The following is a 24,366-nucleotide window of genomic DNA, read 5'->3' as shown; positions in this document are numbered from 1 at the left end:
TCTGAGCTCCAAGGCTGCCACGGTTCATCGTGCCGCCTTGATCTGTGCACAGCCTGCCATGCACCTGCTGTCAGCTGTGCCTGGTCAACAGCCAGCCCAGCCTTCCTCTTCTTCCCCCAACCAAGAAACAGCACTGCCGAGCAACTGGCACTCCCTCTCCTCCCAGATCGCCAGGGAAGGACACTCCACTTGGTCCTGGTGTCATCCCTTCAGGCCCATACAAGAAACCCACTGGATGTGCTGTCCGTAAGGAAAGTTCTTGAGCCAGTAGCTTCTGACAGCAAAATGAAACACAACTGGGGGCCCGAGCCTGGCCTATAAACTGCAAAGTCTCCTAATCAACAAGAGAAATCTAAAGCAAGTGATGCTCCCCGAGCAGGGAAAACCGTTCTACATCCGTAAGGTGAGGTCCCAGCGCCCCGTCCCCAAGGCCGGAAGCAATGCCCGGCACAAGACAGTGCATCGTATTCTCCCATGCGATACAGAAACGTGGACACTCACAGCCTATCAAATGGGTGTGTTCTCCGTGAACACCAATCTCTTGAAGGGTTTTTTTTGAACGAAAGAGTCTTACAAGCCTTGCGAGTCATTGCCAATTTCTTCCCTGAACTGTGAAAAGCACCCTGTAATTCTGGTTGGCCGCTTTACTGGAGAATTAGTCTCTCAGTAGGAATGTCATCACCGATCTCCCTGGCTTCCCAAGTGACATAACACTAATAGATTTTTTTCTGTCAATCAAAAAGCTGTGACTGACACTCTTCTCTTACATATTTAAGGGAGTAATTAAAAATGGCTGGCTTTGCTTTAGATGTATGATTTATAATTTAACAACCTGTGACTCCTCTCATCTAATGTAACACACCGCAGGATCGTAGAATGCCAGATGTCTGTGACCTCAGTCTCGCAGCAGCCTGTGAGTTCAGAGGTGGGGACCACGTCTCCCTCACTTTTTGTAGTGGCCCAGTGCCTGGCAAGCAGATGACCTGGACTTGCTATTCCATGCCCTCCTGCCTCCCAGTCAGCCATGGCCACATCCGGTGCCCTCCCCTGAGTTTCTAGCATCGGTGTGCACCCAGTGCCCGAGACAGCTGCAGCAGAAACAGAAAATCAAACCCACACTGCTATCCTGGATGCTCTGGCACCCAATCAAAAGACAAGAAATGAAGAAAGGTCTTCAAAATGAGCTTGGTAAATACGTGCCACCTCCTCTCAGTCCAGTCTCATCACGCTAGCCCTAGGGACTCTCACCTCCACCTGCCAACATACCTCCAATATCCTCCCACTCATCCTGCACACGCCTCCCTGTGCACCCCATTTGGCCCCTACCTGCTCCTGGGCCCTCCAGTTCTGCTCCATCTGTGGGTTCCCCAGGTACCCCTGGGCTCTGGCACCTGGTGTCTGCATCACTCCTCACTTCACCCAGGTCTGGAGCCTGCCCCCTGCAGGAGTTCAGGTGCACCTCTGGGGGCAGCGGGCTTTGAAGTGAGGCGGGAGTACCACCCCAACCAGCAGGCTGCTGCAACTCCCCACCGCAATACCCAGGGTGGCCTTCCCCAGCCCTTCCACCTGCTGCTGGGCCCCAGAAACTGGAATTCAGTGTTCCCATGGCAACTGAGCCATGCTTGGGTGCAACTGAGCAGATAGCCCAGGAGGAGCCGCAAGTAGGACAGGAGATAGGGCTCGGGTCTTGGCCACCTCACGTGGCAACACACAGGAAGAGACTCACCGTGCTGGCAATGGATGGTTCCAGCTGACCGAGTTCCTGGCCTGGGGCATGAAGTGCAGCCTGAAGCGTTCATCCACAGGGCAGTACCCCTACCCCCGCATGGCCCCATGGGTCCCTGGCATTCCTGCGTTCTGGTGCCAGTGCCCTGTGTGGCTGCTCCCCTCTCCTTTCCACGCAAAGGAGCTTGGGACGTGGACCTGCAGTCCTACTGGGGGATGGTGACCAGGCCCCTTCTTGGTGGTCACCACTAACACGCCCTCCTACTACAGCTCAGAGAATGGCGGCCAACCTGCCCAAAGTGCCCTGGGCAGCCCAGGACAGAACTGGGTTTGGGGGCCCCTTTTCTTATCCCCCTCCACCGCCACCCCCCCCCCCCAGAGTTCTGCTCTGGGTTCAATAACCACACACTGCTCCTGCTGCCACCTCAAGAGCACAATAGGTAACAAAGGGCCTTGGCCTCCCGTGCTGAAAGGCTGCCAGGTGTCGCTGGGCTGTGCGAGACTCTTCCCATGGGCCTGCAGACACCCTCAGAGAAAAGTGATCATTGCCTGCACCTTACAGCTCAGGAAAGAGGGGTTACAGGCCCCGGGGAGCAGCAGGCAAGGGCTTGAACCCAGAGTTATCTGTCACCATAGCCCTCTCGCCTTCCGTTTGCCAGCCACCACCACGAACACCTGGGTCATGCAGTGCCCTGCTTACCAGCTGCTTCTCCTCCCTGCCCGACCCGCTGCGGGGCTGACTCTGTGCTTGCTGGGCCTGGCCCCTCGGCCTGCAGGCTTGGGCCCAAGGGGGCCAGAAGAGGCCCAGCCCTGCCCCTGTCAGCAACTCCAAATCCCACAGGAGCTGCAGGAAGGAGGGGGTGCCCAGGCATAAAAAGGTACCCACTGTCCCCCTCCCCTGCTCATTTCCCATCATCCCCTTGCATATCCTTCCTCTTGTTCACCCCATCACCCCCTGAACCTCCCTACTCACCCCACCCCTGCTCGTCCCACCCTGTCCCTACCTGTTTCTGGGCCCTCTGGCTCTGCTCCATCTGCAGCAACACAGTACGCAGCTCCAGCCCTAGGCGGCAGCCCTGGCCTTCTTGTCCTTGAGGGACGGGGGAGAGAGAGACAGATTCCCACTTTCCCCCTCTGAGGCAGGGTCCTGCCTTCTCCACATGGCAAAGGGCGGCCATGAGCTTGCCCAGGCCTGCGTGGTCCTGGAAGAGGCACTGGCACAGAGCCAAGGCCCGCTGGGGGCTGGAGGAGAGCCCGCGCCCACCACAAGGGGCCACCTGTGCCATGGGCAGGTGGCTGGTGCAGATGCCCCGCACGCATGCTCCCTGTGCTCTGTGGTGAGGCCGAGGCCAAGGCCGTCTCAATAATGCAGACCCTGACACCTGAGCCAACTGCAGCCCAGCCTCCCAGGCCTGCCTGCACTCAGACAGCCTTTTCTGTTTCAAGCCTTATATATTCTCATCTACTTGAAAGGGAGAGTAAGACAGTGAGGGAGAAAAAGATCTTCCATCTGCTGGCTCATTCCCTTTTTTGCCACAACAGCCAGGGCTGGGCCAGACTGAAGCCAGGAGCCCAGAACTCCGTCCGGGTGTCCCATGTGAATGACAGGGGCCCAAGCACTTAAGCTATCACTGGCAGCCTTCTAGAATGTGTGAGCAGGAAGCTGGAATAGGAATGGAGCAGCGGAGACGCAATCCAGCAATGTGGGACACAGGCAGCACTTGTGGTAGTTTAACTCGCCACCACACGGCCAGACCCAGAGAACTTTTTTTTTTTAAGATGTATTTATTTATTTGGAAAGTCAGATTTACAGAGAAGGATATTCTGTCCTCTGGTTCACTCCCCAAATGGCCGCAATGGCCAGAGCTGAGCCGATCCGGAGCCAGGAGCCAGGAGCTTCTTCTGGGTTTCCCACACGGGTGCAGGGTCCCAAGGCTTTGGGCCATCCTCCACTGCTTTCCCAGGCCACAGCAGGAAGCTGGATGGGAAGTGGAGCAGCCAGGACATGAAGTGGCGCCCACATGGGATCCTGGTGCTATCAGGGGAGGATTTAGCCACTGAGCCACGTGTCAGACCCAACATGTGTGGTTTTTTTTAAAAAAAGATTTATTCATTTTATTACAGCCAGATATACACAGAGGAGGAGAGACAGAGAGGAAGATCTTCCGTCTGATGATTCACTTCCCAAGTGAGCTGCAACGGGCTGGTGCGCGCCGATCCGAAGCCGGGAACCTGGAACCTCTTCTGGGTCTCCCACGCGGGTGCAGTGTCCCAATGCATTGGGCCGTCCTCGACTGCTTTCCCAGGCCACAAGCAGGGAGCTGGATGGGAAGTGGAGCTGCCGGGATTAGAACCGGTGCTCATATGGGATCCCGGGGCTTTCAAGGCGAGGACTTTAGCCGCTAGGCCACTGTGCCAGGCCCAACATGTGTGGTTTTTAACCCATTTCTCAGCTGTAGAAACCACTTGTGTCACGACGAGGGAGGGACCGCTACTGACGGTACAGCCGGGGCCAAGGACACCAATGCCAAGGTCACACGGCTGGAGCAATGAAAAGCATGATCTGCATCTTGCCATTTCTGTTTTTTATGTGAAGGACAGATGTACAGAGAGAAGTAGCGATGGAAAGATGCTCCATTTGCTGGCTCACTCCCCTAACGGCCACAATGGCAGAGGCTGGGCTGCTCTGAAGCCTGGAGCTTTGAGCTTCTTCTGGGTGCAGGGTCTCAAGGACTTGAGCCGGCTTCTGCTGCTGTCCCACGTGTTTTAGTAAACAGCTGGATCAGAAGTCAAGCAGCCAGGACTCAAACCAGTTCCAGTATGGGATGCTGGCACTGCAGACTGGGCTTTAGCCTACTTTGCCACAGCACGAGCTCCAAGGACTTTGCTATTTTACACCTATGTTCTCTTCCCTACTATGACAATGTCTTGGTGCCACCCACATATCCATCCATGTGGGCTCTGTGTGTCTAGGAACAGACACACGTACCTGTTGTGTCTGACCATCGGTTTTTTGATGGGCTGTGTGTGTGCACGTGGGCACACCTTTTTTTCATCATTGTTTATTTTCTCTCTCCAGCCAGGCCTTGAGGTAGCCATGTCCCTTGCTCTTAGAATGATCCAGGAGGAGCCTGAGCATTGGGTACCACTGTACCAAGAGGAACCGGGAAGTCAAGGGTGGACTGGGCCCTCCCGAGTCCCTCCATGGATCCACAGAAGGTCCCGAGGCCTGGAGGATGTGGGGTGTGCCCAATGCACAGGCTGAGCACCAGGCAGGGCCTCGGGTGGCCTGCCTCCTGCCTGTGGTGGGTTTCCCATACAGCACCAGGGAGAGGCCAGGGGAAGCAGCCCAGGCGTGAGCCTGTGACTGAGGGACAGCACCCCTCAGCCTCACATCCGAGCAGCCCGGCGGGCGCCTGGCACCGGGCAGGCCCAGGCTTCACTGCTTCACACTCAGCCCAGCAGGACCTGTGCCAGGCTCCGGCATGCCCACTCACTCAGAGGGGCCCCGGCTCAGGCTCCTGCTGAGGAGGGAGCGGCCCCGAAGAGCAGCACCGGGGGGCAGGCCTCAGGTGGGATGCAGTGCGCCTCATGCTCCACTAGCCCTGCAGGGCACTGGCAGCCAGGGACGCAGGGCCTCACGCAGTGTGCGGCCAGCTCCCCCAGGGGGACATGCTGGTTGAAGCAGGTGCGGGGACAGGGCGGGCCACATTCATCAAACACGAAGCCCCGATCCAGGGCACAGCCCACCGCTGCAAAGGAAAGAGAATGGGTTCCTGGGATGGAGGATCGCACCTTGAGTTCACCTCCCGCAGGCCCCCTGAAACCACTGGCTGCCTCCCCCAGTGTGCACTGGGTACCATGCCTCACCGCAAAGCGCCGGGCCCCGCCAGGCAGGCGGCGTTACCCCAGCCTGGCGGCATTGGCTGGCATAAGCTTCCAGGGCGTCACAGAGACAGGCGTCGCCTGAAGAACCAGGACCACAGGCACATAGGTCGTACACGCAAGCGGCAAAGAAGGGGTCTGGGGCCACCACAGCGTGGCAGCGGCTGAATGGGGGCGCCTTCAGCACCCTACACCGGGCGTTGGCCTCACGCCTGGCCCAGTAACCTGCCGCCCAGCACGGATCCACTTCCTGGCCTGCGGAACAGGGCTGGACAGGCCTGGGCCCATCGGGGACCTATAGGTGGGGTGACAACAGCAGACGTCTATGTACCCGGAAAGCTTTCGCCGGCTGGTTCCACACAGGCTGCTCTGCACCGGCCTCTCCCCAGCTCCCAGGCCACTCACCTTCCAGCTGTTTCCAAAGGCAGCCTCCGTGGGGAGAGGCAGTTCCCCAGGACCCTGTAGGTCATCCTGAGCAAAGCCATTGAAGTTCCCACACAGCCCACACGTCCTGCCCCGGTAGGAGCCGGGCACGCTCACCTCCACCTGGGACTTCCCATCCCACAGCACCTGTGCAGAAAGGCCTGGGACTGTGGACTGGGGAAGGGAGGGACCCTGGGGGGAGCCCCAGGCCTACCAGGCCCCAAGCAGCAGGTGCAGAAGGAGGCTTCCCACAGACAGGATGCTACTCTGGTCCAGGTCGAGCTGGCACAAGCTGTGCATTCCTGGACATCACAGGTGCCAGGATGAGGGGCCTATAGCTCCTGGGCCAGGTGCTCCTGCCTGCACCTGTCAGTGGGACCCCTAGGGCACGACAGTTACTTCTGGGGCATCACTGTCTCAGAGGAGCCATGTGGCCCCCCAAGCGTGAAGGAGGCTTCCTGCATGAAATCACCCTTCCTCATGGGAATTGTGGGAGGGATCTCAGACACCACTCAGAGGGTCTCCGGGGCCACCGCTTTCTTTCCACTTCACGGATGAACAAACTGAGCCCAAGAGGAAGCAGATAGGGGCCTGAGAGCATCTAGGGTGTGGGTGGCTGGACCCTGATTAGAAACCTGGAGCAGCAGGAACAAGAAGTGGCGTAGGCAGTTAAGCCTCCACCTACAACTCACTGGTTCAAGTCCAGGCTAGCCCACTTCCCATCCAGCTCCCTGCTAAAGTGCGCCAGAAATGGCCCAAATGCTGGGGACTCAACTCAGCCACCCACATGAGAGACCCAGGGTGGCAGTTCTAGGTTCCTGCCTCCGGCTAGGATCTCTCTTGCTCTCTTTCTAACTCTCTTGAACTCTACCTTTCAGTGAGAAATACAGCTTTAAAAGAAGAAACCAAGATGAACACTCCAGGGCGTCCCCTGGCACCTAGCAATCCCACCCCTTCTATAGATCACCCCAGGGCACCCAGCCTGGTGGTCCAGAGCCCCCCAACCTTGAGTCCAGGCTGGGCGTGCAAGATCACGGTGCGACCCCGCAGCTCCACGTATAGCATTGGCTCCTGCAGGAAGGGCAAGGCCACGACTCGCCCGTCTACCTGCAGGGAGAAGTGGGGGGAGCTCTGTGGTGAGCACGAGTGTGCATGTGTGGCCCACGGGGGTCCTCAGCCCGCTCGGCTCACCTTGACCACTCCACCCTGCAGCAGCCTCACGGAGGGCGCAGTGTGCCCCAGCAGCACTTCCACCTCCTGCGTCCAAGCCACGCCGCTCCGGCCCCGGGCGTCATTGGTCACGTGCACGCTGTGGGTGTCCCGGTGGTCAGATGAGCAGGGTGATTGGGGGTGTCAGGAGTCGGGGAGGGGTGAGTTAGGGTCGGGTGTGCATACCTGAAGTCGCCTCCACCGCAGTCCTTGGCCAGCACGTAGCTGCAGCCTCCCTGGAAGTGCAGCAGACGGCCGTCGAAGGTGCGGTAGTGCGGGTCACCAAAAGCCATGCAGGAAGCAGGCCGGGGCAGGCAACGGGGACAGCAGCTGCCGGGACTCAGGGCTGGGGCCTCGTCCTGGCCTCAGCCCCAAACAGCGTCAGCCAGGCGGGACTCGCTGCCCCTCGCAGACACCCAACCCTGCAGGACTGCGCACCACGGGACAGAAAGGGGCAGGAGCCTCCCTGGCACAGGACACCTCCTGGTGGCTGCATGGGAACTGCACCGCTGCCGGCTCCTCGGCGGGGTGGGTTCAGGGCCTGCAGGGCAAATCCAGCTTCCCTCTCTGTCCCCTACACCTGTAGCACCGCGACACTCACGGGGCCACACGACAGTGCCTGGCAGCGCTGGCTCTGGCAGCGCACGGCACCTGACTCGCAGGAGCAGCTGGTGCAGGCATCGACACTCCAGCGCTGCCCGGAGGCCACCGGGAGGCCCTGGTGCACACAGCCCACAGCCGGCACTGAAGGGACAGGGGAGAGGGGTCAGCTGCCTTCCCCAGTGCCTTGCTTAACCTTCCCACAGGGTCCCCGCCTGGCACCTTGGCATTGCTCACAGCAGCTGCCGGCCTCCAGCACCCGGGCCCAGCCGTCGGGACAGGAGACTGTCTGGCACGTCTCTGGGCGACAGTCCACGTGGCCTCGCTGCAAACAGACAAGGTGGCCTTAAGGACTTCCTGCAGGGTCCGTGGTCTTTGGCCTCACACTTCTGGGGCAGGGGGAGGTGGGAGTGTTTAAGGCAGTAGCCACTTGGGTTCCAGTCAGCAATGACATCACCCTTAGCTCCGCGTACCCCACTCCCCATCTGCCCGTCTTCTCCCTCATCTGTCCATAGGGCCCCGCACCCCGCCCTGGCTCACCCGACAGGTGCAGGTGACACAGGCGTTGCTGGGGTCCCGCCAGCTCTCTCCATCAGCCACTCTCCGGCCCCCGGCCTCCACCACACATTCTAAGGAGAGAGGAGTGGGTGTGCAGGCCCACGGGCTTCCAGCTCTGCCCTCCAAGCCTGGAGTTCCTCCCAAGTGTGTCAGCAGGTGGGCACCCCTGGGTTCCACCTGTGCCCTGTCGTGCATGGCTCCTGCTACTGTCTTGACTCCCACTAGGGGCCTGGCTTTCACCTGTGCCACAGTGTGCCTAGGGTCCTGGGAGCCACACCTGGCACCCACCCCTTGGTGCCCGAAGGAGCCTCCTGGTATGCCCCAAGCCAGGCCTCCTGGAGAGAGCCGTGGCTCCTGGCCTGTCTCCGTCTGCCTGGCGCAAACCACCCCGGGGTTTCTGCGGAAGAAGCAGAAGCTGAGTTCTGAGCGTAGCCCTTGGTTTTCCTGTTTGGCTCATGAAGGCCAGTCCTCCCTCCACCCAGCCCACCTCCCTCCAGGACTCAGAGGGTGCTTACCCCGGCACACAGGACAGCAGTCCCCCGGGGGGGTGTGGCGCTGCAGCAGGGGACAGCTGAGCTCAGGACAGGCCCGGCGGACACAGAGCCATGTCAGGTCCTGTGTGAAAGCGGCCATGGAGCAGGAAGAGAGCAGGGCGCAGGTGACAAAGGACGTTCCAGGCGAGTGGGTCAGTGCTGACATGGATGTAGCGCCCTATGTCCTGTCCTGTCCTGCCACCCACCCCCACATCCTCCCCCTGCCAGGTAAGCAGGGCAGGAGGCCCACCTGGCAGCGGCAGGTGTAGCAGGGGTCTGGTGGGGCCACCTCGGAGCCCTGCAGGCTTTCTGTGCAGTTACTCAGTGCCTCTGTGAAATGAGAACCCAGTGTGGGGGCTGGGGCCATGGGAGGGTGACTGACGCCCCAGCTGTCCTCACTCACTCCTGGGGCCACACTCAGAACCCCCGCTCCCACCACTCCAGGGACGACAGACTCTCTTCTCTCCCGCCTCATCCTAGGACTTACGGGCACAGGTTGGGCAGCAGTCCTGGGGCCCAGGGGGCAGCAGCTGGCTGGGGGGGCAGCCTACCAGGCTGGGACACTGTTGCCTGTGGCAGCGGAGGCTGGAGGGCCCCTCGGGCTGTGGCTGCAAAGAGAAAGGGCAGTGGTGGGTGCCAGAACAGCCCCTCTCCCCACTCTAGCCCTGAACTTTGGGTTCTCCAGGGGCCTGCTGTGCCTCCCCAGGGTGTGTTGGACTCAAATCAGAAGAGACACTCAATGTCTCCCTAAACTCCTCCTCTCTGGGGTCCTCGTCCCCATGTCCCCTCTCAGCCAGTCACCAAGAAGCCTGCTATGACCTTTGACACCTGCCCTCACATCCTGCCACAGCCCCATCTCCTAATGATCTCACACATCTGTCCCAAACATTCACTTGGCTCCCCGTCACCTGCCAGGCAAACTTGAGACCTCCCATACACACTCCAGACAGGAAGACCCTCCCCCGGCCTAGGCCATGCTGGGCAGCCATGCCCAACTCCAGTGCCCTGCCCGCCCCTCTGGTCCAACCACACACCCTCCCTACCTCACAGGTACACACTTCACAGGGGTCCGCCCCAGGCTGGAAGCTCTGTCCAGGCTCATACTTCCGGCCCTGGTGCTCACAGTCTAGGGGAGGGGTGTAAGTGAAGGAACAGCGAAGGGACCAAGGAGCCTTCTGGCTGGCAGCAGTGCCAAAGGGTGAGGTCATCTGCTCCCACCCCAGAGGGTTCCAGAGGCCAAGACTTGGTGCAGCACTGAGCCAGGGAGAGGCGAACCCCTGTGTCCCCTCCCTTACCGTCCTCTCTTCCCACCTCCCCAGCTTCCAATACCAAGGCAGCGAGGACAGCAGTCCTCCTGGTCCTGCTGGGGACAGGCGCTGACAACACACTGCACTCGGCTGCAGGTCGCGACGCCTTCATGACAGGTGCAGGAGGAGCAGGGGCTGTCGGGGGGCACCCAGCTGCTGCCTTCGGGGTGCTCCTCGCCCTCCACCAAGCAGCCTGTGGGCCCGGGGAATAAGGAGAAGGGATAAGCTTGGAGGCCAGACCCAGAGGTCTGCCCCTCGGGGCAGGGTAAGCAGGACAGTGAGCACCTGGAAGAAGGGGGCGGAGCTCGCGTCTGCAGTGGAGCGGTCGCACCGGGCCTTCTAAGTGCGGCATTTATCTGCTCATTAGACCAAGCTCCAGGCAGCATGTTGCAACCTAACGCGCCAAGCACCTAGCAGTGTACCCTAAGCGCAGGGCAGCAAATGAACAGCTCTGGTGTCAACCCTGTACCCCAGGCGACTCACGTCCTCCAAGCCCATGTCCTCACAGGGAAGGAATGGGAGTTTGCCACAGAAATGACTCCATGCTGGTCCCTGCATGGGCTTCTGGAGGCATATCTGTCTGTACTCTGCTGCCTGCAAGCTAAGTGACCACGGCAAACTGCGCCCTCCCTGTACCTCTGTTGTTCCATCTGTGAAATGGGAACAAACACAGCAGAGATGGGTGGATTCAATGGTATGATATGTGAGGTGTTTAAGTGCAGCGCCCGACCCTGGCATAGGCTCCGTGAATGTGCGTGATGACTGTGAAAGGGGCATGGCCCTGCCAGGCTCAGAGGCAGGTGGAGGTAGCCAAAGCTGACCGTGGTCCCAGGGTGGAGGTGTGGGAGGGGGAAATGGACAGCAGTTGAGGGTGGGAAGCAGGGAGGGGAGGCAAGCACACCTCTACAGCGAGGGCAGCAGCTCCCCAGCTCCGTGACGTGCTGCTGGCAGGGCAGGGATGGGCACTGCCGCCGCCTGCAGGTGACCTGGCCAGCCTGTGGGGTTGTGTAGAGTGCCACGCTTGCCTCCTAGGCCTGGCGCCTGCAGCCCATCCCACCCCGGCTCCCTGCCTTACCTGACAGTGGCATTGTTCACAGCTGCCTGCCGGCCCCTCAAATTCCTCTCCATCCTGGTACTCTCGGCCCTGCGAGAGGCAGCCTAAGGAGAGGGTTTGGGGAGGAGGAACACGTTTTCTGGGTTGGGGAGGAAGGCCCATGCCCCTTGCACAGTGCAACTTTAGGCCTGGTAGGGGAGAAAGGAGTGGGGAGAGGGAGTTGGGGAGGAAGGGCATGGAGAAGCAGCTCACTGTGGCAAACTGGGCAGGAACAGGGTCCTGGAACAGGGTGGGGGCAGAGAGCTGGGGGACACGGCTGCTTCTGGCAGTGCATTGAACCTTCCTGGGGGAGAGAGGTCACCCTTCGTAGCCTCTGGCAGGGCTGTCAGCTCCATGGCAGGGAGCACTACTGAGCCCGCTGGGCACACCCCCACCCCTGGTCCAGGAGGGAGTCCTGAGCCCAGAGCTGTCCATGAGATGTCACAGGTACAGGGAACCCTGGTGGAGGGTACCAGCCCTTCCTGGATGGAGAGCAGGATGGAAGCATGCAGGGTTACCCTGCTTACCTGGCAAGTGCAGAAGGAGCAGGTGGGGTCAAGCGGGTTGGGTAAGGTCTCTCCCAGGGCAACAGTGACACCATGATAGTGGCAGCCTGCAAAGTGGGGCTGCGATGGAAGGGCTGCCGTGCATGGGAGCCTCCACATTGTGCAAGCACGATACACGCATGCATGCGACCACACACGAGGCCATAAACATACATGAACAAAACACACGTATGTTTGTGAACAGGTGCACTCATGCGCATGCATGCACACACGTGCACACAGCCATGCCTTAGCCCTTCCCCGAAGCTCTGAAGGACGAGGAAGGTGGAGAGTGAAAGGCCTTCCCTGAATCAGATCACAGACAGCGAGGTTTGTGTGCACGAAGGACGTGTGTGTGCAGGAGCCGGGGGTGCCGAGCAGAGGGGAGATACTTGCCGAGAAGGTGCTGTGTGCCATGGGCTTGGTGGCAAAAGGGCAAGGGAGAAGAGGAAGCTGCCCCTTGCAACTTGGGGCTATCGCTGAGGCAGGGAGGGTGAGCATGTGACAGCTGGGACAGCAAGTGGGCATGGTGGTGGAAGAGGGCCCACAGAGGCCTAAGGGGTGAGATTTGGGCCTGAGAAGCCAGGAGAGGCTGGCCCCATGGTGGCTGCAAGTGGGCATGGTGGTGGAAGAGGGCCCACAGAGGCCTAACGGGTGAGATTTGGGCCTGAGAAGCCAGGAGAGGCTGGCCCCATGGTGGCTGCAAGTGGGCATGGTGGTGGAAGAGGGCCCACAGAGGCCTAAGGGGTGAGATTTGGGCCTGAGAAGCCAGGAGAGGCTGGCCCCATGGTGGCTGCAAGTGGGCATGGTGGTGGAAGAGGGCCCACAGAGGCCTAACGGGTGAGATTTGGGCCTGAGAAGCTAGGAGAGGCTGGCCCCATGGTGGCTGCAAGTGGGCATGGTGGTGGAAGAGGGCCCACAGAGGCCTAACGGGTGAGATTTGGGCCTGAGAAGCCAGGAGAGGCTGGCCCCATGGTGGCTGCAAGTGGGCATGGTGGTGGAAGAGGGCCCAGAGGCCTAAGGGGTGAGATTTTGGCCTGAGAAGCCAGGAGAGGCTGGCCCCATGGTGGCTGCAAGTGGGGAGGCCAGGGGCAGACCTACCCTGACAGGTGGGGCAGCAGTGCCCAGGTGGGGTGAGCGGGTGGCTGCAGGCCAGGGGCTCGCAGGGCCGACGGCTGCAGGTCACAAAGCCCCCAAGGCAGGTACACAGGTCGCAGGGCTCTCGGGGGTCCGGGAACTCCTGGTGGCTCAGGTAGGACTCTCCCAGATACTCACAGCCTTCAGAGGGAGAGTGGAAAGAGGCAGAAAGGACAGGTAGGAGGCACCAACGCTGGCGAAGCCAGGTAGCCCGGAGGGGTCAGGCCTGCACTGGCCGAGGGTCTCCCTGTGCAGTCTACAGGAAAAACCCATACAAGATCTGCCCCAGATTCTAACTCTCTGTGGGCGCCGCAGCAAGCCCCCATGCTGCTGGCTGAGGCAGCCCTGAGCTGGGCTCCCCCAGGCCCTCATCTGGAAGAGGCCAGGCTCCCAGGATGATGGCTGCCTGCCCTGGCCTGTCCTCCGTCACACTCCGGCAGTTCAAATCCGGCTGCTCCACTTCTAACCCAGCTTCCTGTCAACGCGCCTGGGAAGGCAGCAGAGGTTGGTTCAAGTGCTTGGTCCCTGCGCCCACACGGGAGACGCGGGTGGAATTCCAGGTTCCTGGTCTCAGCTGGACTGTGGCCATTTGGGAAGTGAACCAGAGAATGGGAGATCCCCACCCCCTTTCTCTCTCTCTCATTCTACCTTTCAAATTAATTAATTAATTAATTAATTTTAAAAAATAAGAAGAGAGAGAAATTGGAAAGGCCCGAAGCCTTGGTAATGTCCCATACTCAGTGTATTCATCTTACAGTTTATTTCTGGCAAGCATAATTTTTGAGTTGTAGCATGAGAAGAAAATCCCTTTCTAAATAAATTGACGAGAAAAACTAATAAAATTACAACTAGTGGAAGGTATGCAGCAAAAATGACCAAGACCACTGAGGAGGGACTAAAGAGCTGGGTTTGGTTCAACTCTCCTTTTACACGGAGTTATTAATAGGCCCAGAGAGGTTAAGGAACCAGCTCAAAGTCACACAGCAAACAGCATCAGAAGTGGGAGAAGACATGGAATGAATGTACTAGGTCCACTCCAGGGCAGCAAAGGCAATGACCCAGGCCTCCCATGCCCCCCTACTTGCCCCGTGCCCTGCCCGCCCCTCACCATCACAGGCTGGGCAGCAGCCGTCGCGGACAGGAAAGGGGCACTGGGCAGCAGCACAGGCCTTGGGTTCGCAGCTCACGCTGCCTTCCCAACACAAGCAGACCTGGCAGGCGTCAGTGGGTGAGGGGAAGCGCTCTCCGCTGGCAAGCTGCTTCCCTTGGAACAGGCAGCCTGGAGAAGGGGGCAGAGGCGGAGCGCTTGGAGGAGGATAGAGGGTCCCCTTGCTCTCGGGCGGAGGACAGGGCCTTGGCCAGCCTGGGGCTCCCGGGGTCGGTACCATCACAGGAGGGGCAACAGCGGCCCGGCCTGGGGTGCGCGCAGGGCGCGGGCGGACAGGGCAGCGGACGGCAGGACACGGCTCTGTCGCGGCAGACACACTGGTGGCAAGGGTGGTCCCCTGACTGCGGGCAGACGGTGGGCGCAGCTGCGGCGACAGCACGTGCGTCAGTCAGAGCCCAGGCAGCTGCCCTTCCAGGGGCCCGGGGCGCAGCTCCTACCTGGGCACTGTGGGCAGCACTCTCCGGGGACCAGGACGGGCTCCTGGCAGGCCAGTGGAGGGCAGTGGCGGGCCAGGCACTGCACGGTGCCACTCTGCAGGGCCAACAGGCAGCGAGCGAGATAAGTGGTAGAGATAAGTGGTAGCGAAGACTCCATTCCCTGGTGGGCAGGCCTCCCCAGGCCCCACCTCCCACACCTTGCACCACGCCCCGCTTGGTGGAACACCTACTCACCCGGCAGCGGCAAAGGCGGCAGGGGTCCGAGGGGTGGGGGAAGTCCGCCCCATCGGGGTACTCCTTGCCTCCGAAGGCACAGCCTGGTGGGGATGGCGAGTGCAGTGTCAGCGTGGGATAGACCCTCCCAGCCCTGACTGGGGGTAGAGGGACAGAAGGGCAGGGGCAAGCCACCCTAAGAGGGCCTTCTGGGAGCCGGGCCAGCTCACCACTGCAGTCCGTCCGGCAGCAGCTACCAGGTAGAGGGTGCGGGCACAGGGCTCTGGGGCAGGCGCGAGGCCTGCAGTGCACATGGCCCTCCTGGCACCTGCATTCCTGGCAAGGGTCTCCAGGGTGAGAGAAGGCCTCACCATCCACAAACACCTGTTGCTCCAAGATGCAGTCTGAGCAGGGTTGGGAGAGGGGGCGGGCTCACAAACCCCCTCTCCCCCACCCTCCCTACCCATTCCATCCCCTCCCAACTCCCATCTGCCTCTGGAGTTCAGAATCACACAGAAGGGTCTGCTTGGAGCCTACCCTCCCCGCCCCCGCCACCTAGGAAGAGGAGGAAGGGGAAGCCACGTGCAGGTGTGTGCACCTGAGCCCTTATACCTGGAAGCAGGTATGTGACTCCCAGGGAGAAGAAGGGCTTACAGGCCAGGGTGCCTGTGTGGGTGACATGCATCCTTAGCAAGACCCTCTGTGAGTGAGGACTGGGTACCCCATCTCCTACATGGCGGCAGACTCAGGTGTCTGGGGACATGAACCCGTGCTACATAGGTAAATGCACTCATGTGATGGGAATGTTCAGAGAAAACAGGCAGGATTCCAGGGGAGGATGGCGTGGTGACTTGGGAGATCCCACCTGCACCCTATGAGTTCCAGAAAGTTCTGAGCTGTTGCTTTCCAAGGTACCTGTTTGGGCCCGTGGACCTGGTGGACAGTGGGAGCCCCAGTGCCCAACCCAGTCAGGGCATCATAGGCACATACCTGGGCATCTGGGGCAGCACTGGCCGGGTCCATGCTGGGGCCTGGCACAGGTCATGGGAGGGCAGGTGACCAAGGAGCACCTGACAGTCCCCTCCTGAGGGCAAGGGGAGAGAGTAGTCGGGATGGACCCCAGGAGAGGCCGGCCTCAAGGAGGGGTTCGGCAGGCTCGGGGAGACAGGTACCTCGCAGCGGCAGGTGTGGCAGGGGCTGTCTGCATCGGTGAAGTTCTGCCCGTTGGCATACACGACACCGTGGTAGGTGCAGCCATTGCATCTAGGGCAGCAGGTGCCTGCATGGGTCCCAGCAGGTCAGAGTGGGTTGGACCAAAGCAAGAGAGAAAGCCAAGACCAGTGGCTGGGGCAAGAGAGGGAGGGGTTGGGCGGGCCAGGCAGGACACTCACCAGGGAGTTGGGTGGGATGCTGGCAGAAGGCCTGAGGGCAGGGCACAGCCCCACACACGGGCACCCCATCTTGGCAGGAGCAGGCAGTGCATGGTTGGCCGTCGGGCTCCCACTGGACCCCGTCGGCAAATTCCTCTCCATGGAGCACGCAGACTGTAGCTGGGATGAGGCAGGGGGGAGTGAGGCATGACTCCAGCCAGTGCAGACCCTTGAGCAGCCCCGAGGAGTCCCCCACTTCAGGAGCCTCTGAACACTGCAGTGGTCAGTTAGCAGGGGACTCAGTACCCCTGCTCCCCTCCAACCCCACCGCCCTGCTTTCCCATGTACACACACACACACCTGGACAGAGCTGGGGGCCGGAAGCAGGCAGGGCACAGGAAGCCACTGGGCACTTCTCCTCACAGGACACTTCGCCAGCCTTGGAGGGAGGCCAGGGTAAGAGGCCAGGCCAGCAGGGGACAGACCTGGGCCTGAAATGGTGCGGCTGCCCACCTGGCAGGTGCAGCGGAAGCAGCGGTCATTCTCCCGGACTGTGAAGGTCTCCTGGCTCCGGTACTGGTGTCCCTGGTACTCGCAGTCTGGGTGGCAGTAAATAGGGATGGGGTGCAGGGCTGCAGGCTGAGAGGGGGAACATCTGTCCCCCAACCCTGGTAGCCCTAAGAAGTCTTGCCAGTGCCCCTGCACTGCCTCCTGCCATAGCCACAGAGCCCACCGGTCACGACAAGGTAGGTGTATTGCAGACTCACCTGTTGGGGTGGGAGCTTAGGGCCAGGAGAACCACCACCAAGGCTCTCTGACTAGGCACTCACCGTCACAGGCCGGGCAGCACTGCTTGGGCGTCCTGCCTGGGTGCATACAGGGCACTGGCGGACAAGGCAGGGGCTCACACTGGACGCTTCCATTCTGCCAACAGGATTCGCAGTCAGCACCCAGGGAGCAGGCCTCAGAGGCCAGCCCCACCCTCCACCCAGTAGCTACACTTACAACACAGTGACACTGCATGCAGGGGTCCCCAGAGCCCACCGGCTCCCCGCTGCGGTGTTCACGCCCATTCAAGAAGCAGCCTAGGAGGATGAGGTGCTTAGAGCCTAATCAACGGGGCCTCCCCGGCTTGCCCTCTGCTTGGGGCCCTGCGGCACCCACTCTCTCACCGTCACACACGGGGCAGCAGGTGCCTGGGACAGGCCGTGCAGGGTAGGGGCACAGGCTGGCACATTCTTGCTGGTGGCACTGGATGTGGCCCTCCTGGTGCGGGGGTGGATGGAGGAAGGTGCCGTCAGGGTCCAGCCAAGGAGAGAACTGTTTGTTCTCCCTCGTGGCCCTGGAAGGCACCAACCCTGCCCGCGTGGCCACCGCTGACTTCTGGCTCTAGAACTGTGGGAAAGTAGCTCTCTTTGTGTGTGCCACTCATTCTGGGGCACATCTGTCCCTCTGGGGCCCTCGATGGCGGCAACTGGTTCCAGGATCCCCCACATATACCAGGATGGGTGGCCGCTCAAGTCCTTCAGCCAAGCTGGAAATGTGTCACACACACCCACGCCAGTCCTCTCCATGGGCACTGACCACACTGCAACAATTGGCTCGGTGGCCATGGTGGTTAGGGAGTAACCCCTAGGTGTGGAAGTTCTTGGCCCATGGATGATTAAGGCCCAGGAAGCCATCTGTCTTGGCAGGACCCAAAACTGCATGCATCCCTGCCATGCTGACTTCTTTTTTTTTAAAGATTTATTCTTATTGAAAAGACAGAGCATATTTATAGAGAAGAGCGAGAGAGAGAAAATCTCCCACCTATCTGCTGCTTCACTCCCAAATGCCTGCAGCTGCTGGAGCTGAGCCAGAGCCAGGAGCCAAGAGCCAGGAGCCGGGTCTCCTACGCAGGTGCAGGGTCCCAAGGCTGTGGGTCATCTTCTACTGCTTTCCCAGGCCACAAGCAGGGAGTTTGTCATGCCCATGAGAAAGGAGGTGTTGTGTGGTTGCTGCTGCCCCATGGGCTGTTTCTGACACCTCCTGCCCCCAAACCTGGAATGCACACCCACGTAGCTGGGGTCACTGCCTCCAGCCCCATCTGGCTGGTGCTGCTCATGGCAGGTGGGGAGGGGGCCAGGGTGGACAGGGAGAGAGGACATGCTTGCCCGATGCTTCGTGCCTCAAAGGCATCCTATGGGCTGTTGGGGAGCTCTGTGGATCTGACATTAGCCCCCCAGGCCCCATAGTGTCACCTCTGTCATGAACTGGTTCTACAACTGTGCTGCCCAATAGCTGCATGAGGACATTTCAAGACGTTCATGAAAACATGGACTCAAAGATAGCTGACTATGGCAGAGTAGCTGAGTTAAGCAACTGTTTGTGACACCACATCCCTTATTGGAGAGCTGGGTCAAGTCTTGGCTACTCTATTTCCAATCCAGCAACCTGCTAATATGCCTGGGAATACAGTGGAAGATGTCCCGGGTACTTAGGTCCCCGCATCCACTTGGGAAGCCCGAACGATGTTGCTGGCTTCTAGCTCTCGCCTGCCCCAGCCCTGGCTATTGTGGTCATCTTGGGGGAAGTGAACCAGCAAATGGAAAATCTCAATCTCTTTCTCCCTCCCTCTGTAATTCTGTCCTTCAAATAAATGAATAAATAAACCTCAAAAAACAAGTCTATTTTGATGTGGAAAAAAATGGAACACAAGCATTTTAATATTACACATTTGCAAATTTTCTTCCAGCCAGATTTGAAAACTTTAAAAAAAAAAAGAGGCAAATGCAATAAAAGTCTAACAGTTCATTCTGTGTCACCCAGTGTTCCTAAAGGCCATCTCAAGACGTAATTGACACAGCACGGGCAGGAGCTGTGTCTCAGCCTATGAGCTCAGCCACCTGTGCCATCTGGGTGGCCACCACAGCCAGGCCAGGAGCCTGGCGGCCACATGTTACACTGGCTCCACACACACCCCTCCCAGAACTGCCCTTCACCCACAGCTAACTACATCCTGATGTGCCACCTGCACCACCTTCTGTCATGCCCACCCCTGTGCCCCTGTTACACCCTGCCCATCACTGTGCAGAGCAGTCCCCAGCCCCTCCCCTCCAATGCCCAGGGCTAGGTCCTCTCCTATCATCTCTGTCCCCTCATGGCCTTGACTTGGCGCTCACCAGGCAGCGGCAGATACGGCAGGGGTCCCCGGGCACCGTCCACTCCTGGCCATGTTCCCGGAACTTGCCGTCCTCTGTGCAACCTGGGGTGGGGGCTGGCGGCAGCAGAAAGGATCTGCATGTCGGGGTCCAGCTAACCTGCCAGTTCTCTCCACATTCCCTCCACTTAAGCCAGGATCAGAGGAGCTCAGAGCTCTGTCTTGATCCTTGACCCCAACCCTCAAGGGCCTAGGCTCCTTGGCCTGGCCCTCCAGGTCTCTCAGGAGCCAAATGGCCACACCCCCAGGGGACCCACCAGTCTGGGATTCCTCATTCTTGGTGTGGCTTCTGCTGGAGTGTCAGCTCCAAGCCTCGCCACTCCTACTAGCCACCGTCCACCAGCCTACTCTAGACTTTATCCAGCCAGCTGTTCTGTGTCCTGCAGGTCACCTCGGGGCTTGCTACCCCCAGGGTACCTTCCCTCCTAAGTCCAGACTTTCTTGGAGACTGCTTCCCCCCCCTGCCTTGGGCGACTCCATTTTTTTCCCCAATATTGATTTAGCATTGCCCTCTAGTGGTGGTCATCCCCGCAGGCTGACCCCACCCACCTCTTCCATGTTTAGGGTGCACCATCCATAATAATGTTCCTCATGGATGGATGAGCGCTTTCCAGTGGGAAAGGGAGACACAGAGGGATCGCTGCTAGGAGTTTGAGCTCAGGCATGCAGCTTGAAAGGCAGTTGCTAATAACCCCAATGCCCAACGACAGACTACCTGGGGCTCCATGACAGAGGGGGCTCTCACCTTGGCAGCTTGGACAGCAGTGCCCAGGCCTCACGACTGGCTCAGGGCAGGGGCTGGGCAGGCACGTCATGGGCACACAGCGAACCAGACTCCCCTGTAATGCACTACAGTGGTAGCACCTCCAGGTCTGACCCACATCCCCTGCCAGAGGGCAGCCATGGCAAGATTGTGCGTTGGGGGAGGGAGGAGCAGGACTCACCAGGCAGGAGCACCGGAGACAAGGGTTGGAGCTGGACTGGAATTTGGCCCCTTCCTCGTAAAGCTGGCCCTCATACTCACAGCCTGGGGAGGGTTGGCAGGGAAGGCGTAACCCCAGGTGGGTGCTGGACCCTCAGATGAGGTGAGGGTGGGGTAGGATGGGAAGTCACCTGGCCGGCAGACAGGACAGCACTCGCCAGGTGGAGTGTAGCTCTCCAGGCAGTTGAGCTCCGGGCAGGAGGTCTGCTGGCAGTGCACGGTCCCCGCCTGCAGGGCAGACACCAAGCAGGTCAGGGCGGGTGGGAGAGCAGGGACTAGCAGGGGCATGTGGTGATGAAGCGATGAGCAGCTACAGACTCCCACGCCTTCTGTGACACAGGTACAGGTGCACCTTGGAGGCTGGGAACCCCTACCCTGTGTGTGCTAAGTAAGCTTCAGAAAGATGAGACTTCTGGGGTTCAGGCCCCAGAGAAGGGGTGGGTAGCGTCCATTGCCTTACAGCTGACACACTACACAGCAGCCACGGGTAGCCGGAATGAGGCAGACTGGTGGGGGCAAGGAAGAAAGGGGCTTCCGAGGGCACTCACCAGGCAGCAGCAGGTCGTACAGGCATCTGGGGAGAAGGTCTCCCCGTCGCCGTAGGCCCGACCGCCATGGCTGCAGCCTGTGGAGGAGGCGCACAAGCTGTCATCCAGGAACCCGATGCCATCCTCCAAGGGCAGAAACGGTGGTACTCACCACGGCACTGGGGCAGGTGGAGCTGGGGGTCACAGCGTGCGGCGCCATCCTGGCAGACACAGGCTGTGCAGGGGTCAGGCTCCCAGCGAGCATCCTCAGGCCAGCTGCGCCCCAACGCCCAGCACTGGGGAGAAGCCTGAGGGCGGCATTCACAGGCCTCCAGCTGCCTCACCCTCGCCTGCAGGCCCTTGTTCTAGGGGAGGTGGGAAGGGGAATCAACCCCATCAGCTTCCTCCCCCAGCTGGTCTTGCAGGTTTGTAGAAAGCAAAGATAAGCAGGGAACTGGGCAGTTCCCACACACTAGGTGGACCTCCTCTGCAGCAGCCAGCTCAGAGCGCTCCTCCCCCCAGGCCTTCACCCATGCAAAACCTTTCCTGAGGATGCCTCGTGCCCAGGATGAGCGCCATGTTTACCCAAAACAAGAAAGAATGAGAATTGGGATGGCCCACCAGTGTCCTACAGCATCTTCATTTCCTTCAAAGAATCCATGTTAACAACTGCTCGGATTAGAACCTTCTAGGCGCATTGAGAACACCCAGCCCCAGGACCACCTCCCCTTCCTCCCCACCTCTTTAGTACCTGCTCTCTGAGCTGCACCACCTCACCCTCCAGCCTGCTCAGGGTTTCCTGCAGGGAGCGCCACTGCTCCTGTGGGGCCCTAGTCCGGGCTGAGGAGTGGGCAGGCACCTGCTGCCGGGAACTGTGGAGGTCAGCAAGTCCAGGGCGCTCCCTACGACTGGCCCCAGCTGAAAAGCACAAGAATCCAGTGTGGGCCCCAAGGGGCTGAGGACTTGCAAGCTTTCCTGGGTGCTGAGCTCCAAACGAGACTCCAAACGGACCACCCTATTTCCTGCCAACCCTCTCTCCCTACCCCCACCCATCACTCAGGGAAGGAGAGGTAGTCGGCAGGAGGTAGGAGTGAAAGGCTGGGCAGGGGTGTGGAAGGAGGTGGAGAAGATGAACTGTCCACCCTAGTCGTGTGAGTCCCAGGAACCCCATTTGGCAGGACCCAGATCGGGCCAGCTCAGACTCTGCAGTGCCAGGACCACCTTGGGTCTGGAACGGCCACGCTGGGCAGGCCTACCAGCCAGCCAGCAATGGAGGGTGAGGCAGCTTTGAGGTGCACATGGCTGGGCGGGGGAAGAAGTGTCATGTGGAAGTCTCTTCAGCCAGCCTCAGCTCCCAAGCCCTCCAGCCACCCTCCTGCCTTTGCTCAGGCCTGCTGGAGCAGACATAAGACCTGGGTCTGGGTTAGGCACAGCGTGGGGCTGGCCAGTGCCTTGCCCTGGGGAGCAGGAGCTGGGGGCGGTGTGGCCCAACCCTGGCTGCTCCAGGCTCAGTGTCCCTTGCCCCACGGGGACCCCCAGCCCTGGACGGGTTTCGGCTAGGCGCAGACAAAGTGAGTTCCCAGAGAGGGCCTCCTTGTCCTCATTGCTGTACAAATAATTAACTTCAGACTCCTAGCGCCAGGGCAGCCTATGTGCCTGGCCAACATGAATTCCTGCCTCCGGGGCTGGAACCAGAGGCCCACAGCCCTGGGATCCGCCTCCTGGCCCGTCCTCTCCCGCGATCCCACCGACAGGAGCACAGGATCGGGGCTCCACAGGAGGCAAAGGCGCCCTGGCACTCACCTCCCACGCGCCTGCTGGCGGCCGGCACCAAGCTCACCAAGTGCCCGCTCAGGGCCAGCAGCAGGGCCGCTGCAGCCCCCGCCATGCTCGCTCTGCCTCGGAGGCTGCTCCTCCGCCGACGCTGGGGTAGGCGGGGTGGGACACACAGACCGCCTCCCACCAGGCCTTTGTTCAGGGAGGGCCCCTGGCCCGCCTCATTCCGCCCAGCAGGCAGGGAACCCTAGTGCCGCGACTCCAACCCCCAAACCGGCAGGCTGGGGACAAGGGCCCTGTGTGGGAGGAGGCCCTGGCCGGCAGCTCGAGAACCCCCACTCTGGGCTGTCAGGGGCCACTCCCCTGCGCCTTGGAGGTCAGTCTGTTGTCCAGTGAGTCCCAGCTCAGCTTCTGCTGCTGCAAGCCCGCTGAGCTTGGGTTCAAAGCCTGGCAAGTCCTTCCCTGTGGCCCACGATTGTTCTGTTTGCAAACTGGAATCTGTATCTACTGATGCAGTGAGAAGTAACAAGGTTGTGCAGATGAAGAATTTAAGGAAGTGGCAGGCAGGGGCAGATGGAAATAACAAACAGCAACAGTAGGTGTCACTTCCAGATGTCAGGAACAATCCTGCTAGTTTCTGAGACAACACTCGCTGTCATCCCCCCTCCGCCATTCCAACAGCTCAGCGGCTTGGCTGCCTCAGCCTGGCCTTGGGACTGAGCCTGAAGAGGATGGTGAGGGGCAGGGCTGGGCCGAGGGGGCTGAAGGGAGGAAGTTGGGGGAGTGTCCCCACAGGCCCCGCGGAACTCCTCCTCCTCCTCCTCCTCCTCCTCCTCCTCCTCCTCCTCCGAGCAGCTGGGGCCCTCTGCCTGGGAACTCTCCCTGCCATTAAGACAGAAGCTCCAAGTTCCCTGCTTCCTCTGCTTCCTGGGGCCTGTCGCGTGCCCAGCAGGAAGGGGATGCAATGATTCAGCCCAGCCTCAGTGGCCAGGAGCCGGGGTCACAGCACTCGGGGCGGGACGGGGGGACGGTGCACCTTCATTCCCATTTTACAAGTGGGGGGATCTAAGAGACGCTGGGGAGACAGCCCACGGCACCCCAGCCACAGAGCCCAGATTCAATGCCAAGTGCTGGGGCTCCCAGGACTGGCCTGGCTACACAGTGACAGTCGGGATAAGCAGCTTAGAGGTCATCTTTTCCAGCGCTGCTCAGGTCTTAAGTCCATCAAGCCCAGGAGGCCTCAGCAGAGCCTGTCTCCCAGCCGTCCCTTATCACCGTATGTCTCAGCTGCTTGGCGCAGGCCCTGCTCAAGGACCCCTCACCCCAGCCCACCACCTGCTTCTCTTGGCCTTCACCAGCGTGTCTGAGTTACTGCGAGAGAACCTCTCACGGTTAACCAACTAGTTGCACTTCAGAGTCAAGTTCACAGGGCCCAGCGCAACGGCTCAATTGGCTAATCCTCTATTTGCAGCGCCGGCATTACATATGGGTGCCTGTTTGTGTGCCACCTGCTCCACTTCCCATCTAGCTTGTAGCCTGGGAAAGCAGTGGAAGATGGCACAAAGCTTTGGGACCCTTGCACTTTTGTGATAGACCCAGAAGAAACTCCCAGCTCGGCTCCAGCCATTGCAGCCATTTGGGGAGTGAGCCAGCAGATGGAACATCTTTCTGTCTCTCCT

At 60.2% G+C, this 24,366-nt stretch overlaps 2 protein-coding genes across 2 annotated transcripts in view; both read right to left on the bottom strand.

The window, feature by feature from the left end:
* TNPO3 (transportin 3) overlaps positions 1 to 24,366 on the bottom strand; it is a 184,774-nt gene that overhangs the window by 55,107 nt on the left and 105,301 nt on the right. The window lies entirely within an intron of this gene.
* On the bottom strand, positions 4,754 to 22,799 carry KCP (kielin cysteine rich BMP regulator). Its single transcript, XM_058655047.1, has 40 exons — positions 22,715 to 22,799; positions 21,663 to 21,829; positions 21,084 to 21,276; positions 20,933 to 21,009; positions 20,516 to 20,612; positions 20,347 to 20,429; positions 20,148 to 20,241; positions 19,365 to 19,459; positions 17,376 to 17,469; positions 17,209 to 17,288; positions 17,034 to 17,127; positions 16,717 to 16,802; positions 16,564 to 16,642; positions 16,225 to 16,383; positions 16,006 to 16,112; positions 15,824 to 15,917; positions 15,064 to 15,237; positions 14,855 to 14,937; positions 14,621 to 14,714; positions 14,401 to 14,547; positions 14,124 to 14,294; positions 12,980 to 13,156; positions 11,861 to 11,946; positions 11,547 to 11,637; positions 11,316 to 11,398; positions 11,142 to 11,235; positions 10,263 to 10,433; positions 9,977 to 10,059; positions 9,421 to 9,541; positions 9,184 to 9,263; positions 8,916 to 9,015; positions 8,383 to 8,471; positions 8,065 to 8,167; positions 7,844 to 7,986; positions 7,429 to 7,601; positions 7,225 to 7,342; positions 7,039 to 7,140; positions 6,016 to 6,180; positions 5,596 to 5,905; positions 4,754 to 5,477 (listed from the first exon to the last, which is right to left on the bottom strand). The coding sequence occupies exons 1-40, from the start codon at positions 22,797 to 22,799 to the stop codon at positions 5,239 to 5,241; spliced, it is 4,881 nt and encodes a 1,626-aa protein (XP_058511030.1). The 3' UTR covers positions 4,754 to 5,238.

Source organism: Ochotona princeps, chromosome 25, assembly GCF_030435755.1.
Source record: "Ochotona princeps isolate mOchPri1 chromosome 25, mOchPri1.hap1, whole genome shotgun sequence".
Classification (NCBI taxonomy): Eukaryota; Metazoa; Chordata; class Mammalia; order Lagomorpha; family Ochotonidae; genus Ochotona; species Ochotona princeps.
This window is presented reverse-complemented; position numbering and strand designations above follow the sequence as displayed.